The following is a 19,133-nucleotide window of genomic DNA, read 5'->3' on the forward strand; positions in this document are numbered from 1 at the left end:
TTAGACCTTTGTTTTATTGACATAACATGCTTTGGGTTGGCTTTAATTTAGGCCTTATTTGGTTACACAGATGAGATGAAAGAAGATGATATTTTTTTAAGTTAAATAAAATATTGCTATAATATAATTTTTTAATGTTAGTTTTGTTTTAGGATTTGAAAATTTTGAATTTTTTATTATATTTTATGTGAAAATTTGTGAAAATTGTAATGATGAGATGAGATAAGATTTTTTTGGTAAACAAACAAGGCCTTAGACTTATTATCTTCTATTGGATTTTTTTTTTAAAACAAATGGAAGATAGTTTTAATTGTATTGGTGGTACAACACCTAGTGGTGGTAGTTTTGGTTCTGCTCTATCATTGGATTTGGATGAAAATTCTAGTCCTTTAGTATATTCTTCTATGAATACTCAAAATCATGCACTATCCTTCCCTCTAAAGGCAAAAAGACTCATATTGGTGATTCATCCTGTAATGAGATTTTTCCCCTTGAGCCAAAGGTCAAGAATACAAGTCCAAAACATAGGGAGCCCGGCCCGGCTAGGTGACCCCTCAGCCCATTTGAGGTCTCTGGTCTTGAAGCAGAGGTCAGACTATGGCCAAAATCACGCGAGGGTCCCCAAAACACAAGGAGTGAGGGGTCACATCACCCCCAGCATTCCCCTACGACGCCTAGTCTCAAATAGCATTGTACATGTAGGTGGGCAAAAAACGCGAGAAGCCCTCGATCTCTAACAGGCAAGGGAGGAAGAGCCTGATGGTGTATACCTGCAAGATAAACGAGATATGGAGTCACGCCGCATTAAAAGAATCTAACTAAATTAACTATTGTGGGGACACATTCTCCTGACACAAGGTATGGATGGTTGGCCTCAGAAACCTAGTATAAAAGACAATCCACAGGTACGAAGAATTCTCTCTAAACTCTTTACTTACTCGCACAAACTACTAAGATGATATTGACTTAAGGATCAAAGAGTCCCCGGCCTCCACCAAAACCCTGATTCTCTGTGTGTTTCTCTGAGTGTGCAGGCTTAAGATCGAAAACCCGAGTCATTGGAGCCTGGCTCAAAGGTGTGCAAAACACGATGTTAATAGTAGCATCATCTGTGGGATCTCCTTAGATTTCACATGTCATTCGCATGCCTACAACAACTCGTTCTCAAACGACTCGGGGACAAGAAAAAGTAACATTGATAAATATGGAAGCAAGACTTATGGTGATGAAACGGCTAGAAACAAGGTTGAATATAGAGGTGAAGACCCTCTAAAAAGAAAACGAGATGCTCAGGAGAATCAGGGGAACCACTAACGAGCCAAAGAATGACGCGGAACTTGGCAATAACAAACATGTTGGGTCCAGGAACGCTAGAGGGGAAGGTGAAACAAAAGAAGAGAGGAAGAACATGTAGAATGAGTTACGTAACCTAAAAGGAAAGTACGAGAAAATGGTGAGGAAGATGGGCACACCGTCATCAATAGACCAACTGCTCACCAGCACAAGCTTGTCTTACAATGAGGAGGTGATGGTCGTGCCCTTACCACCAAAATTTCGAATCCCCCTCCTGGAAACGTATGATGGGACCAGGGACCCCCTCGAGCACCTAGAAACCTTTAGAGCCTACATTACCCTGCACGGCTTCCCAAGGGAGGTGGCCTGTAGAGTTTTCCCATTGACTTTGAAGGGCCAACAAGAGTGTGATTTGGGTCCTTGGCGCCCGGGTCCATAGACAACTTTGGAGCACTAGCCTACATGTTCCTTACGTAGTTTATGGCCAGCAGGAGAAGAAGTCTCCCTAAGGCTTATCTCCTCACCATCAAACAAGAAGAAGATAAGAGCCTGAAAGCATACCTGTTCAGATTCAACAATGAGAGCATAACGACGAACAACCAGAAGGAGAAGACAACTTTAATAGCACTTCTAGGAATGTTAAGGCCCCGAGGAAGGTTGACCTCGGCCAAGCTACCCATGTGCTGGCCATGGTGCCCACGCACCTTGCAACCACCACCCAAGCAAGCCAAGGCCATACCATGGCTTAGCCAGCAAGCATAGCGGGCCTGCCCAGCACACACAACCAGCACGCACAAGCCATGCGCATGCCCAACCACAAGCTAGGCCATGCGCAGGCACAGCCCAGCCACAAGCCAAGCCATGCAGCACGCAGCCCTGCCACAGGCCACAAGCCATGCAGACCAGGCCAGCATGCGCATGCCCAGCAAGGTTCGTGGACCTGCACGGCCCCCAGACCAAGCCAGGCAACTCACCATGCCACTGCCTAGACTAGGCCATGTGCATGCCCATGCACATCACCTGCACCTGCACGGTACCAACCAAGTCAGCACCCAAGCCCACGCCTGGGCCATGCCACGCAACAGCAGACCATGCGAACACCACCACTTCAGCCAGGCCACCCAACCAACCCTAGCCATGCCGTGCAACACCAACTCCACCAATTCCAAACCAGCTCAAGCCACACAGACCCAACCATGCCAAGGGCCACGTGGAGCTCATCCAAGCCATTAAATGTCATCTAGGGTTTTATTATAAATGCAACACTTAGACTTTGTAAGAGGGACTTTTGCCATTTTTCATATTGAACTCTTCTGTGTTCTTAAGGACTATCGGTGCCAAGCACTTGGGCTCTAAGGGTGCAATACGTGAATCTCATAGAGAGAAGCACTTCTTGCAATCCGTGAATAGAAGATGTTCAAGTTATCCAATCCATGTGTTATGTCTTTTATCTTTTATTGTTTTCCATTTCCATTTCATTTAACTATCTTCCATTATCCTTTACGTGGCATTGCATTATTCTTCACAATATTGCATTGTTCATCGTGTTCATATATTGTTCATCACTTTCCTAAAGCTTTCCCACTCCCCAAACACTTCCCAATATCCTTTACACCATACACAGCCAAAGCAAGCTATCTTCATCACCATTTCCATTTTCAATCTTCCCCACCTACAAAAACCCGAGCCGTCCACTTCCTTTCCCTTTTCCTATCCTAAACATTCCCATTTTCCAATGCCTCATTGTCCAATTTAAATCAGGCAACCCTAGGACACAACCCTAGCTGCCACCCCAAAAAGGCATCTAGACAACTTGCCTTTCCAAAAGACAAGTTGTCCCCTTACCATTTCAGGAAACCCTAGCCAAACACTAACCTCACTTCCGTCCACCTCACTAGCCCTACCATTTCGGCACCACCTCCAAGGACAAGCACAAACTGTGCCTTGAGTTCCCAAGCATTGCATGCATTAAACACTTAGACAACCCTCATCATACACATATTCACTTCTCCCTCTTAAATGCTATACCTTCTTAACCCTAGGTGCCCTCCATTGCCGTCCAAGTGCAAGGCCAAGCAAGTGAGCTAGGCATATTCGGTCACCACCTCTCCAAGGCAAGCTTGAGGACCATAATGTTTAAGGACTAAATTGAAGTCTTTAACATTAATTGGTACTTTCATTAAGAACAACTTGCTTGGTATTTTAGATAAGTGCCCACTTCTCATCGAGGTAAACAACGCGTTAACTTATAATTATGATTGGATTGGGGGGAATTCCTTTGGAATCCCATTTATTATTGTTGTTATTGTCTTGTGAAATTGAAGTTTTGGGGTTGAGGTAGAAGACGAGTAGTGTGACTTGAAGGGATCGACCACCCTTGAAGGTGGGGGACCCAAGGTTGGAAGCTTGAGCAAGAGGGGTTGACCACTCTTGAAAGTAGAAAACCCAAGGTTGGATTGTGAGCCGAGAGCAAGCTCCCAACAAGCCAAGTTGCAGCCCAAGGTTCTTTGTGTGAAGCCTCACTTCCCAAGTTCAGTTGCAAGTGATAAACCGAAGCAAGTGATAGAACAAATTTCAGTTCGCAAGCTACAAGTGATAGACCGAATTTCAGTTTGCAAGTTACAAGTGATAGACCGAATTTCAGTTGCAAGAGTTGAAGAGTCATGAATCCGAATGCATTAGAGGCCGAGGGGCATGTTGGCTCCAATCGGGAGTACCTTGAAGCTCTAGAAGGGCAAATCACAAGGCGTGCCAATGTCCTTGATGAGGTCACCACCACATTGGCTGAATTGAGAATGGCCTTGAATGCCAACACCAGTGATAGTGAAGAAAATAGACGGACCATGGAAGTCATGAAACAGGAGACAAATGTGAGCATAAAAAGGCTTGAGAGGAGAATGGCAAACATGCATAACCGTGAGCAAGTTTCCTTGGCCAATGGACCAAGACATGAAGTCATGGTGGAAGAGGCCAGGACTAGTGTGTCGGGTTCCATGCATGCACCACAAAGGCCGAAGGAAGAAGAATTAGACGTGTGGAAGATGGCCATGTGGCCATAGAGAGATGGGTCCATGATGAAAGGAACCACTCTAGGAGCCCGAGTCTTAGAAGAAGGAACTATGATGAGAGGCATGAAGTGTCACGGCAAGAAGACCACTATGATGGCGAGTATGATAGAGAAGAGGAGAGGTCCTATGACCATAGGGACCATTTTGATAGAAGGCACCATCATCCCAAGAGAGAAAGGAGACGCCATGAGAGGAGGTATGAAGGAGAATACCATGAGGATATGTGAGGGAACCAAGCCTATGATCGAGGACCAAGGAGACCTAAAGTGGAATTTCCCAAGTTCAACGGGGGAGATCCATACCAATGGTTGGACAAGGTCGATCATTACTTCCATTCTTATGAGGTGCCTCAAGATGAGAGAATATCTACCGCTTGCTTTTACTTAGAGGGAAAAGCAAGTAAGTGGTGGCGATGGATTAGAGACCAATATAAGAAGGAGCAAAGTCGTTTGGAATGGATGGCCTTCGAAAAGGATTTCTTGGCACAATTTGGACCATCTCCCATAGTTAACCATTATGTAAAACTTTTCAAATTGAGACAAGAATGCAAGGTGCACCAATATATTGAGGAGTTTTGACAACTCCAAACACCAGTGAGGGGTTGGTCCGAGGAATCATTGATTGACACCTTTATTGATGGGTTGAAGCCTTGGCTAGCCAAGGAGATCAAGCTAAAGCAAGCAACAAGAATCTAAGAGGTAATGCTAATGGCCGAAATCTTGGAAGAGAGCACCACCATAGAGAAGAGATTTTCCAAGAAAGTGGGGAGCAAGTTTTCTAAACCCTTGCAAATCAACCCCTTGGAAAGGCAAAGAGGATGTTGGTGTTTCTAAACCTAAGCCATATGAGGTTAAGAGACTATCTAGAGAAGAGGTCCAAGAGAGGATCGAGAAGGGGTTGTGCTTCAAATGTGGGGACAAGTGGAGTAAAGAACATGTATGCAAGTCGGGCAAGACTTATTTGATGATTGAGGAGGATGAGCATGATGAATCCTCAAACCCCGAAGCCGAACCTAGTGAAGAAGAGGTAGGAGATGAAGAGGCCGAATTGTCACTCAATGCAATGTCGGGTGTTCAAAAGCCCACATTCATGAGAGTGATGGCATGGATTGGAAAGTTTGAAGTTACATTATTGGTGGACAGTAGTTCAACCCACAATTTCATCAATTCCAACATTGTTACCAAGGTGGGATTAAAGCCAAGCACGATAGAGCCATTCGAGGTTAAGCTTGCCAACGGGGACAAGCTCAAGTGTGAGGGGTTTGTCAAGGAAGTCAAAATGAACGTCCAAGGAGTAAGGATAGTGGCTGATTTACATGTCCTTTCCCTAGTAGGACTTGATTTGGGCAACGCATGGCTTAGAGGCGTTGGCAAAGTAGTGCATGATTATCACAAGATGTCTATGGAGTTCAAGTTAGGCTCCAATAAGAGAATGTGGACAGCCTTAGTATCTAAAGAGGTGAAGTCTTGTGAGGCGATGACGTTTGAGAAATTGTGCAAGGGTGGAGCTCATTACTTCATCATCGTTCTAACCAAGGAAGGTTCATTGTTTGAGGTTGAGAAGGGAGAAGAGGAAAGCACCCAAGATGATTTGTCTTTGCTGCCCATGGAAGTCCAAGAGGTCTTAAGGGACCATCGGAGGGCTAGAGGTGCCTACTACCTTACCATCCACTAGACCCTTCGACCACCAGATTGTGTTAGTTAATAAGAACAAGCCAGTGAATGTACCTCCGTATCGGTATACACACTTCTAAAAGGAAGAGATAGAAAGGCAAGTGGAAGATATGTTGAAAGGAGGATTGATACGGCCTAATACTAGTTCATTTTCCTCCCTGGTCTTATTGGTGAGGAAGAAAGATGGCACTTGGAGATTTTGCACAGATTATAGGGCTTTAAATGAGGCCACGGTAAAGATAGGTTTCCAATTCTCACGGTTGATGAAATGCTTGACGAGCTTCATGGGGCCATAGTATTTTCCAAACTTGATTTGAGGGTGGGATACCATCAAATGAGGATGAGGGAAGAGGACATACACAAGATGACTCATTCCGAGCATTATGAGTATCTTATGATGCCATTCGGGTTGAGTAATGCCCCTTCCACCTTCCAAACTGTAATGAACACCATTTTCAAGCCGTTCTTGAGGAAGTTTGTACTTGTATTTTTTTATGACATCTTGGTCTACTCCAAGTCCGTGGAGAAGCATAAGGAGCACTTGAGGATTGTGATAAAGGTGCTAGAAGAGCACCTTTTTTTCATAAATGCTTCTAAATGTGCCTTCATGGAAAAAGGGCTTGAATACTTGGGGCATTTCATTTCGGGTGAAGGAGTGAAAGTAGACCAAAGAAAGATTGAAGCGATGGTTGATTGGCCATTGCCTAAACATGTGTCGGCTTTGAGGGGATTCTTGGGATTGGCAGGGTACAATAGAAGATTTGTGAGGAACTATGGGCTTATAGCCAAACCCCTTACTTCTCTACTCAAGAAAGACAACTTTGCATGGACCCAAGAAGTAAGAGAGGCCTTTGAAGACTTAAAGAGAGCCATGAAAACTACACCAGTGCTTGCTTTACCAAACTTTGAGAAGCCGTTTGAGATATACACTGATGCTAGTGGAGAAGGGATAGGGGTTGTTTTGGCCTAAGAAAAGAAACTATTGGCCTACATCTCCAAAGCTCTCAGGCCAATGAAAAAGGCTTGGAGCACTTATGTTAGAGAAATGTTAGTGATAGTTCATGCAGTGAAGGTATGGCGGCCTTATTTTTTGAGTCGCAAATTTATCATTGTGACCGACCAACAAGCATTGAGGCACTTATTGCAACAAAAGATTGTGACCCCCGAACAATAAAAATTCTTTGTAAAGCTCCTTGGTTTTGAGTATGATATCATTTACCAACCGGGTAAGGAGAATAAAGTAGCGGATGCCTTGAGTAGGCGTGAGGGGAGTTCACTTTTGTGGTTGGTACATGAGGAAGATGATGCCTCTATGTTGGCCTTGAGTGAGGCCGAGTGGCAAATATGGGATAAGATTCGAGAAGCAACATGCATGGATTCTAGAGCATTAGAGATTATGGAACTACTAGAAGCTCAAGGAGGAGGTGTAGTTGGCTTCAAGTGTAAAGATGGCCTCATCTATTACAAAGATTATGTTTATGTGTCCAATGTGCCTGGGTTGAGAAAATAGATCCTTGACCATTTTCACAATAGCAAGGAAGGTAGTCATTCAGGGTGGTTGAGAACTCATCGACATCCTCGAGGTCCTTCCTGCTACTGTTACTATTGTCTTGGTGCTTACACACGTTGGGGTCAAGGCAGCTCCTGTTGGGTTAGGAGCGAGTCCAGGAGTTGCTCCGGCCAAGGGGGTTGCAGTTAGGGGTCCTCTCGCAAAGGAGGTCAGTCCTCCGCTAAGGGTTGAGGGGCATCACGCCGATCAAGTCTATACGATGGCCCAAGGCTTACGAGAGTTCTTCTTGTAGGTCTACCGCATAATATTACTCTATAGCTTGTTTCCTTTTTCTTTAAGCCTCTTACGGTTTTCTTCACGGTTCTGATTAAGGTTCCTCATGGCAAGGTGTGGAACGGGTGGCGTTATTTATCATGGATAGCTAGGAGGGGCTGGAAGCCAAAAATCGGGAGTTCCGATCCATAGTTCACATGGCCATGAGTCATGCCAAAACGAAGAGGGAGCTCAAGGAGGAGTTAGAGGACTCCTTCGCTAACCTACGTTGCTGCCTACATCAACACGAGGCCGACTTGGAGAGGTCTTGGGAGGAGGTAGTCTTATGTCGTCGAGACACCGTGCTCCAATCGAAGACGAGGGACAACCTCCAGGAGTTGTTCGACCACCAGTTGGAGGAGCTTGAGAGTCCTAAAGCTACGAACTCGGAGCTAAGCAAACAGTGCAACTCTGCCGATAGGTCTTGCAAGTGGACAGAAGAGAAGTTCTTGGAGATTTCCAAATCTCTTGAAAAAACGAGGAAATCCCTCAAAGCCACCAAGAAAGACATGAAGGAGTTGAGGTCTATAAAAGTCGAGGCCAACGAGACTAAAGGACTATCTGTTGTCAAACCCCAGGAGCAACTTGCGACTGTTGGATCTCATGCCCCTCGTGCCCAACCCCACTGCGCTAGAGGTGGGGGCTCGCATAGGGGAGAACCTGATCTCGAGTGCTCTTTCTGATAAACTCGTCGAGCGTGCAGCTGACTTGGACGACCCAGAGGCAGGTCCTATCAAGTTCAAGGGGGACTCTAAGACCCCTTCTGCTTGATCTTGTATTTCTTTCCTTTATCAATTTAATGTAAAGTATCCTTGCTTTATGCTTTCATGTTGTACGGATCTTTGAGTATTATTAATGGATCCATTTACTTTTGCAATCTCTCTACCTTGTTCTCTATTGCCACCTACTCTGCCTTGCGGTTATTTTTCTGTTTTTCTCTTTCCTTTCTTTTTCTTTGACTTGTAGCCGTTTCTTTACGTTCTTTTTGTGTTTTCTTTTCCTTGTTGAATGACTTGTCAGGACTTTCTATTTGTTATGTTTACTATGGTTGAAGATGTCCTCTCTTGGAAAAGGAAAGGGGGCTCAAGCTTTGCACTTTTGCCACGTGTCAGTCCTGGGCTTTTCCACTGAGACTATTTGGCAGTTGACTAGCTATGCGTGGGTTCCCGTGTACTTCGGGCAGTTCAACATCAATGCTCGTCCATTATGCTCTTCTCGCATTAATGATGCCAAATGGCATTTGCAAAGGGTGCTGCGAGATTCGTGTAATGCCTGTCGCAAGATTCATGCCAGATTTGATTAGGGTTGCAGGATACGCACGTTTCCAAGATCTTGGAGAACGAACCATCCTGAATTGCCAATATAAGTCCCCCCTGCAATTGGCATTCATTACATCTCCCTTCATGTCCCCCAAGCATTATGAGCACTCCTGTTTTTCTCGAGTGGGTTTTGTTCTAAAGAATCCTAGTCCATATCAGCCTTTCGGCTCCCTACTGGGCCCCCCAATGAAGGGCTCACCGTGGGTTCATATTGAAACAAATGTCCAGCAATCTCTCATGGTACCTAGTCAGGGCTCCATCGGGAGCGCTAAAGGTCCCAACTCATTTAAATTCTTCAAATAATTCAACTAATATTTCATTTAACTTTTTCATTCAGAATACAATAAATATTTTAGATTTTTAAAATTCTAAAACAAAAATAATATTAAAAAATTTATATTCTAATAATATTTCATTTAACTTTTATCTCATCTCAACTCACTATCAAAATTATAACTAAATCTCTTTACCTTAAAATGACCACCATTTGTCTCTTTTATTTATGTATATATTAATTATTTTATTTCAGTAACATTTAAATTTTTTACATGTTTCATGCCACGTCAACTTGTCTTATGATTTACTAGAATTATGATACATGGGTCAAGTTTGATCAGTCTAACAATCATAAAAAAATGCAATTGAAAACATAAAGAACAATTTAGTTTTAAGGCAAAAAACTACACAGATGAATCCAGTATTTAACCATTAGAAAATTTCGAGAAAGCAATCTCATAGAAATGGGAAGAATTCGGTGCACGTCCTTAGGCCTACATGAAAAGTAAATGGGCCTAAAAATGTTCAGATCTAGGAAAAAATAAGAAAAGAGATAAAATAAAAACAGGGTATGGTTGGAATTTGGATCACTATGTACTCGTGTTGTCTTTGATGTTGAGATCGAGAGAATTTGATGAATGATTTTTCTAACTATTTAAATAAACAAAAAATAGACAAAAATAAGCGACAGAACCACAATGTTAAGAGTCGAAATCTTAATCGAGGATGCATTTTACAATTTCTTGGTAATTGAAAAACACAATGCAACAACTTTGGTAGCTAAGGTAACTCGTTGCGAGTTACTGTATCTGTTTGAGAATGGGAAATGTAATTCCAAAATTTTTATTGGTTTTGGGTCTGCAATTCGTTGGGACCAAAGCTAGCTTTAACGTTCAAGATATAAGCAGGCATGAGGTTTCCCAAATAAGCACGACGCAGCAAACTTTTCATCAGCCCACCAAGTTGGAGCCTTATGTGGGGATGGATGCCTTGGCTGCAAGCCTGCAACATGAACACACTAATCTGGTCAAAATTTCACTTTCAATTCGAATATGGTATTGCCATACTCAATTTTCTTTCCATTTTTCCTTTTCAATTTTCTTTCAACCCAAGTAATTTTATATGGCTATTGTTTTTTAGACACTAACCTTCTTTTGAAGAAATGTGGGTGGTTCTACCTCAGTCTGCCACACAGACAACAAGATCTTCAATAGAAATGCACTTTAGAGAGTGAAAATAAAAAGGATGGTTCTATGATAAAAAGTCCTTTAATACACTAAGCCCCACAATGTCGTCACCTCTTCAAGATACTCTAGAAGAGCTTTAGTTTGATGAGTTTTATCATCCTTTTACAGTGTTTGCAGGTAGAAAATGGCACTTGAGGTATGCATTATTATTAATCATATATCAAATGAAGCAATGGTGCTGTGAGAGAAAAGAAGAAGTGAAACCACTTACCCATTGTCATCTATAGAGTTGCTAGTATAGTTGTTAGAGCAAACATCAGGATCACAAGAGAGAAGTTTCAAAAGACAATGTCCCACGGAAAGACAATGCACTTGTTTCCTTTTTCTATACCCGGAGGGATCATCTGAGAAGAGTCTGCGGGATGCAAATTCTTTGGAAGCCTTAGTATTCTCGAGAAACAGCTCGGCCCATCCTCTGGTTTGTGAATAGACAAATCCTGACCTCCACCCTCTTCTGTCAAAGGTTCAACTCCTAACATATGCATCTTTGGCATATCATTCTCCGATGATCTGAGTGATGAGGCCATCCCTATGCTCAACACATTTCCTTCACTATTTCTCAGTGTCCTTACAGCCTCAGCTCTGTGATCGGAGCATTGTGGCATTTGGCAACCCCCATTTGAGGTAGAAGTTAAATTTGGTCTATCTTTTATAATAGCCTTCTTGGACGTGTATTCAGAAAGGTCTGAATCACTTCCATGGTCAATGGATGAGTGTGGCTTCCACTGCATTCTACTAGAACAACAAAACAAACAGAAAGATGGCTTGCTCACTTTCGGGCACTTTGGATTGGGAACACAATTCGCAAGGTTGATCCTGATCTCTACATTACAACCAAGAATAGACTGGAGTGAACTAGCAATCTGTTTCCATGACTTTTCAGCCTTAGATGCATGGTCAGGATGTTGGAATTCCAATTCAGCTACTGCAAGACCTGAAATTTGATTACCCACTCAGCCATCACTCAAAAGGTACAGCAAGACCCACAAGAAGTATCCAGAAGACTATGGTGCTAACAACAGAACAATTTGCATGTACATCAATAGTTCGCCCTCATTTCCATGCACAAGAGGTGACATGACAAAACAAAAAAAGGTTGAAAACATCCATGTAACAGAAGCCAATTATCAAAGATAAGGCGTCACTAAATTGGTCACTGTATTAACACTCTAGATGACTACACCGCATCCACCTAACTCTTGTGCCAAAACTTTCATGCCTACATAACAAATTGCTTGATCATATTCCTCTTACGATTTTTCTATTAAGTAAAGACACAAACTGTGAGTCTTAAACACATGAAAAAACCCTCCATCCCTTTCTACTGGAGAGAGGCTGTTTGAGCTAGGCTCACCGACATCCCGTTGCTCAGAATTGAATTACTTCACTCGTCATTCTAGCTCTTATAAATATGGCATAACAAAAGCCACCGTCAAGGACATTCTTGTCTCTCTTTTTTTTTTCCTTTATTTCTGACAGCCCTTTGAGAAAGCTAAGGTCACCAATGATCCCAACTATTATATAGTTATAAAATTGTTTTGGATAACAATAAGCAGATTGGTTTACCTTGATTAACACAAAGAGATGACAGGTTCCCTTGTTTCTTTAGGAAGTTCTTGAGTGACTTGGACTGGCACAAGTCTGTAGTTCTCTTCCATATGGACTCTAACTCGCCTTTACAATCCTCCTGTATTCCCAATTTATACGGTTTATGGTCGTCAAAAGAACAAGTTACAAGATGTTTTGACCCATCCCCAGTGGCAGACAAAGTGCAAAAATCACCATCTGCATCCAAACATGAACAAACTTGGAGATGAAAGTTTCACCCCACTAATCCTACCCCTCCTCCTGGAGGAACTGAAGTGCACAAAAAACTCATTTGTTAAAAAGAAATAATCATGATGATCCTCACCTTGGTCTTGTGCACGTTTCAAACAAAAGTTTGAGTCATTTGAATCCAGGGAAGAAGACTCCATAGAGCTTAAACGTAGAAGAGCTACAGTGAGCCATGTTGTTTGATTCTTAGACACCCTAAATTGCTTCTCCGTTTCAGAAAGTATTGTCAATCCATGACTCAGTTTCTTCATGTCCACTTCAGCTATCATGCAAAATTGCAGAACTCAGTCAGCATTGTTATAAGCAAATGGTAACAGGCAAAACATAAGAGTGGACTGTGGTAAACAACATGCAGCCACCATGAATGCTAAACAAACAATAAATTAGAACGGGAAACAAAATAGCAGCAAAGGCCAGAATTCAATGAAAAGTGTGAGCATGTGTTTGTATTCACAAACACACCCATAAACACATGTACTGACAATATAGAAGAAATTTGTCACTATTAACTTACTCATCTGCAAAGATACCGTGATGCACCGCCACTGCAGCAGTGCAATTACTATTAAACAGGAGGGCATTGCAAAAGGTTATGGGACAAAATATTAAGGGAAGATGTGGTTTCAAGTTATCTAAATAGATCGATGGTTGTCAAAGGACTTTGAGGTAGAAACTGTATGTGTCTCTTTAACACTAAGTGGTTGAAATTATAAAATTTCACAAGAGAGAGTTTCTCTTGTTCCTTCTTTTTTTTTTTTTTTTGGGGGGGGGGGGGGGGGGGGGCTTCACTGCCTTGCATGTCTGTAATAGGAAATTATTAGCAGAATGAAGATAATTTAAAAATAAAAAATAAGTTACATCATTGTAATTGGTTTTAATAACAACGCCAACCATCCAAAAAAATGAACCGCATTTCTCTAGACAAGCTCACAAAACCATATAGATACTTAAATTGATGTCAAAATAGAAGTCTGACAACCTATGAAGGGGGAGCGTGAAGCACATTTCAATTTGAAGATGAGAGAGTGAGAGCAGAGAGCAGAGAAATAATAAAAAAAATAATTGGTTAATAGTATAAGATTGAGAGTTGGAAGTCGTCTTCAAAGGTCAACACGTGACTTGAAAATGTGAGAAATCCACAAGCCCTCACAAGAGTCGGAAGTTATTACCACTAGTTTAACCATACATCAGAGCCCAAATAATTCTCTTGAATACTCATCCAAGTTTTATGAGAACATGTAATATGAAAAGCATTAAAAAGAAGGCATAAAACAAAGGTTGTGGACATCAAAAGAATGGATTAATCAAGTGGGGTACAAGAACAATTAGTCAAATGTGGAACAAGAATATCAGCCTTGATGCAACTTTGGGAAAATATATACAAAGTATATTTTAGAAAAATACAGGATGTTTATATGAGAAAGAAACAGAAGGACTCAATCTTCCTTAATATACTTGGCATGGAGTCTCAACTTATACATGCAATAGGAAGGTAAACATTGTGGCCCATCACTGTTGGGGCCTAGTCACGAGACCGGGTCAGGGTCATTATGATGACCTACCATCATATTTAACTGGCCAATACCCTTATTTGATAATACAACAAGCTGAGGACAAATCAACAAGAGTTATTGAGAGGTGAATGTAAAAGTAAACATTGTCATAGCATCTCATTTCTCGTGCACATATTTTGAATGAGTCTATGGGACGGCCAAACATGGTTCATGTAGCAACTTGTAAACTATGATAAAATTGTTATAGCTGAGAATACATGGTACTTACAGTTATGATTAGTGGAGAACTTTCTTCTGACTTCAGAGTTACCTTCCTGACATTTACCGGCAAGAATGTCCATAATGAGATTCGCCAGCTGTGTTATAAGTTGCATAGGATCAATCCTTGATCTCATGAGTTCCCTGGCCCTTACTACCATATTTGAAGTGTCAGATGATAAAGCCAAATCCAGCAAATCAAGCAATTCATCATCAGAAACAATCCCGATCTGCAAAACAACAGCAAAGGGAAATTCTGTTACAGTTTTGAATGAGAGGGGTTGATATAGAATTCCCTCTAACAAACAATATAGTCTGGCACTCACAAGCTCATAGGCCAAGGCCATAGTGATCTTTTTACCAAGCAAACTTAGCTGATCAAGAATCATCTCTGCATCCCTAAGTGAACCATTGGATTTAGAGGCAATAAAGTTCAAAGCAGCCTGATCAAAGTCGAGACCCTCTTGGGTGCAAATTTTCTCCAACCTGTTTTCAATATCAAGATCTTTTATCTTTGGGAAGTGATATCTTTGCGACCGTGACAACGCACTTTGAGGCACACTGTCCAGGTCAGGAGTGATCATTACAAAAATGACATGTTGAGAAAGGCTATCTAGGCTGTTCAGAACAGCTGCCCATGTTTCCCCCCTTAACAACTGGCATTCATCAATAATGAAAACCTTGAACCGCGAGGAAACGGGAGGGATGGCTGCACTCTTAAAAAGGGATCTAACCCTAGTTATCCGATTAATTCTCACAGAATCCACTTCTTTAACATCCATGCTCCTTCCAGAAAAGAACAGAACACATTCTCGACACAGTCCACATGGCCTATCCTCCTCGATCGATAGGCAATTCAGTGCTGCCGCAAATATCCTTGAAGCAGAGGTCTTGCCTGTGCCACGGGGACCATGGAAGAGATAAAATGATGTCATCTTGCCTTTAGAGATGGCACCCAACAGAGATTTTGCAACTACATTTTGTCCAACCAATTCACTGAAAGACTTTGGCCTGAATTTCTCACTCAAACACCTAGGAGTTTCTGAATATGGAGTGATCTCATTATTAATATGTTTCAAGATCCTCTTTTTATAAAATGCAGGGCTATCCACATCCCCAGATACTAAGGGATGTTCTTCTGCATCATAAGAAAGATACGATTCTCTAAATTTAGGAGTCCTTAACCAGCAGCAGCTTATACCACAGCCATGATGACTGTCATCTACATCATCATCCTCTTCATTTTCCAATAGTGGTGCAGTATGGCCCGAAATAGCATCACTTACAGATGCACATGGACTAGCTTCACAACTCACTCCATCACTCACAACCCCGAATGATTTCACCCAATTTTTATATGGCAACTTTTGTGTTGATATGATGTGATCTGCCTGTTCTGCTCGTGATGATTCCACAGTTGGCTCCTTATAGGTATCGAGGTCCTCAAAACGATTGCTGGAGGATGTGATGCATGTCAAATCCAATCTAGTATCCTCATGATCGTCAAAATACCTTTCAGTCAGCGGTTTGTAATTTGATGCACAATAATCTGATCCATCAATCTGTTTGGTCTTGCTAGGAGGGCCTGTCTTTCCTACCCAACCCGTGTTCTTACCTGAGTTCAACTTGCTTTTTCCCAAACCGCAATTTAGCTCAAAATCATCAGCACAACCCTCTCTTAGTCCATAGAAACCTAAATTCTTTGATCTCAAAGCATCACCATCAGAGCCACCTTCTTGGCGATCGTTCTTGAATTGCAGGGAAATCCCTTTACTCGAATCAATTTCCCAGTTCCCAGTGTCAACCAAAGCAGAGAATTTGCTCATAGAATTTGTGGACGGATCCCTCAGTGACCTAACTCTCCTCAGTGCTACTAGGGTCCTTGAGATAGGAAGATCCACAGAATGCCGCCGCCCATCCATCAGTCTCCAAAACAAATCAAATCCTCCACTCAAAATGAAGTGTTGCGCACACTGCAAAATGCAGACTGAAATGTCAATATCTACAAAGATGCACCAGAAACAAAAACTCATTAGGGAAAAAAAAAAAAATCAAAAGGGGTAAGCAAAAAACAACTAGATCATTCTAATTAGTCGCCAAATCTTACCAGCGTTTAAGTTCCAGAAACACGGAACCACTAGTACAGAGAAAAGGAACCATACCGGTTCAATAAACAAGGTCAGATTGCCACATTCATTTCTAAAAACAACGCGTTCCCTTCACAAAGGAACAAGAAACGAAACAATACAGAATGGTACAGAATCTCCCGATTCCTCGCTAAATGCATTCAGCATTAGCATTCCTGGAAAATGAGCGCCAACATTTACGGCACCCCATCAAACTAGAAGACGAATAAGCAATGCAGCACATCTTTCATCGAAGAATAGCATTATAAATATTTAAAAATAAAAAAATACACGTTTTTTCTTGCCTCTTGATAAGAACAAAAGCCTTCTACACAGATGAAATATTCCCCTCCTCTGCCATTACAGAGTTCCAAGACAGAGGTGAGTACAGCTTCTAGAGAAGAGTGGGGGAAACAGACAAACTAGAATTCAAATATTCCACGGTAAACATCAACTAGTTTAAACAAAGAATACGAAACGACAACGACAAAAAAAAAACACACCGACCGAGCTCTTCGAGGTTGAGGGAATCTGCAATAGCAGCGTAGAAGACGGGATACGAAAACCATTGCACTAAAACAGACGCGTTGGTAGTTGAGCTTCTGGCAAAGTAGTAAATGTCATTAATGCGAGGGGATGTGAGGGGCGCCATTGATGGTGAGAGTCGGGCCGACGCGTACAGAGACAGCGAGACAAAGAGAGGCAAAAAGACACAGAATTTGATTCGGAAGAATATCTTTGTTCCTTCGCTGCAGAGTGGTAGCAGAGATGTTACCCTTCCCTGGTATGGTCTCGGTCAGGGAACTTGATTCATTCTTTTGGTATCGAATACGGCGGTTTCAGTTAGTTTTTAGTTGGTTGTCGGATCAATTGTGTGACCTGCTTCCACGCTCCGTACTGGCGCGTCCTAGGCGTTCGGCTCCCCCATTTTATTTACCGAGAAAATGGCGGGAATTACTTCTTTGTCTTTTTTTATTATTTACATTATCTGAAATAGTTTGATTTTGTTTTCATTTTCTGATTTTAGTTTTTTATTTAGGTTATTTTTATCATTTCGAGTGTAGATAGACATATTACAATCACATTAATAGGAAATATTAAAAATATTAAAAGATATAAACACATTACAAATGTGCCTTATAAAAGAATTAAGTATATATACTTTTCAATATTATCATACTATAAGCCTTTTTTTTTTAAATTTAGCTTTTAAATCTCTATTTTATGTGTATAGGAGATAATTATATGATATTGTATATGAGAAATATTGTAAATTTATTGGTAATTAAATGAAATATTTAAAATGAATAAAAATATATTATTTAAATGATACAAAGAAAAAATATATAAACTGACATATAGTAGACTGCAAAACTCATTAGATATTATTAAAAAAATGTAAGTTTTAGTGATATATTTTAAAAAATAAAATACAAAAACTAATGCGAATGCTCTTATTTTTAAGACTCTTTAAATATGAAAAATGATTTATATTACATTCTTATATTTCACGCGAATAATAAAAATCTTAAATTAGGTTATTACTTGCGGGTGTAAGGTCCATAAATACAAAATAATTATGATTTATAATTGTTAAATTATTTATCATATATGCATAAATATGATCAAAATATTTACAACAAAGACTTGGTCTTGATATTTTTTTGTTAAAATATAAATTATTAATATAGATATGCATACTCAATAAAAGAACACAATAAATTAATATCTTTCATCCTAATATTTTTAAGCGATTATGTTGTGAGTTTTTAAGCAAGCTAATTACAATGATGGAAAAATATATCATTTATGCATCAAATGAAATAATAGGTTGGAAAAAGAGAGATGTTTATAACTTATAGAAATTCCTTATAACTATCTGTCCCAAATATTTATTATTTTTGGTAATTAAGAGAGATGTTTTACAATAATTGAATATTTTAATATTGCAGCGTAATTTTTTGGAAAAATTAAATATTGTAGTCTACGGATTATAGTTAGAAAAATTATATTTACAGTTTTAGGATATATAATTTTTGTGTAATTTTTTTGAAAAATATAGATAAATTTGAAATTTTATAAAAAATTATTTTTTAATAGTAAACTATGCAAAACTTGCATATTCTAAAATTTTATTTAACATTATTTTCATATTTATTTATCTCTTAATCAGAGATAATATTTATAACAACCTCAATCCGGATATAATTAGAGGAAAGATTAAAAAAAATTATTTTCATAAAAGATTTTAAAAACCAAACATTTCTATGTTTATAATTTAAATTAATTATGTGGGAGTTAAAGTCACGCGCCAAAAGAAACACGGCGTTTTAATAAGATTTTAATGGTACGCTTTTCGTCATGAAAAGGGCAACGAACGCAATAATAACTGTAGAAAAATGGGGTCTACTTTTGACCAAAAGTACTTTTGGTCAAATGCTTGTAGTTCGGAGGTCATCCTTTGACCACGGTAGGTTTTTTTTAAATTTGAAATATTCAATCCCGCTAAAAATCTTGATTTTTTTTAATTTTTGATTAATGTTAAATAGAGTAATGTGTATTTGAGTGTTGAGAATATCTAAATATTTTTTAATATATTTTATTAATATTTATTATTTTATTAATATTTTTTACATATTTTTTATTATTTTTATTATTATTTAATATTATATTATTACTTTTCACCTAATGTTTTATTACT

The 19,133-nt window shown here is 40.2% G+C and overlaps 1 protein-coding gene across 4 annotated transcripts; it reads right to left on the reverse strand.

The window, feature by feature from the left end:
• Positions 1-10,152: 10,152 nt before the first annotated feature.
• LOC122288968 (protein STICHEL-like 2) lies at positions 10,153-17,300 on the reverse strand. Of its 4 annotated transcripts, XM_043095810.1 has the most exons (8): positions 16,936-17,300; positions 14,633-16,279; positions 14,317-14,536; positions 12,611-12,796; positions 12,265-12,483; positions 10,910-11,632; positions 10,600-10,635; positions 10,153-10,453 (listed from the first exon to the last, which is right to left on the reverse strand). In XM_043095810.1, exons 1-6 carry the CDS (start codon positions 16,999-17,001, stop codon positions 10,977-10,979), a joined length of 2,994 nt encoding a protein of 997 aa, XP_042951744.1. In that variant the 5' UTR covers positions 17,002-17,300; the 3' UTR covers positions 10,153-10,453; positions 10,600-10,635; positions 10,910-10,976. The 4 variants fall into 4 exon arrangements, with proteins under 4 accessions (XP_042951744.1, XP_042951743.1, XP_042951746.1 ...); XM_043095809.1 differs by lacking the exon at positions 10,600-10,635; XM_043095812.1 differs by lacking the exon at positions 10,600-10,635 and having other exon boundaries at positions 16,940-17,299.
• Positions 17,301-19,133: the final 1,833 nt, after the last annotated feature.

This window comes from Carya illinoinensis, chromosome 12, assembly GCF_018687715.1.
Source record: "Carya illinoinensis cultivar Pawnee chromosome 12, C.illinoinensisPawnee_v1, whole genome shotgun sequence".
Lineage (NCBI taxonomy): Eukaryota > Viridiplantae > Streptophyta > Magnoliopsida > Fagales > Juglandaceae > Carya > Carya illinoinensis.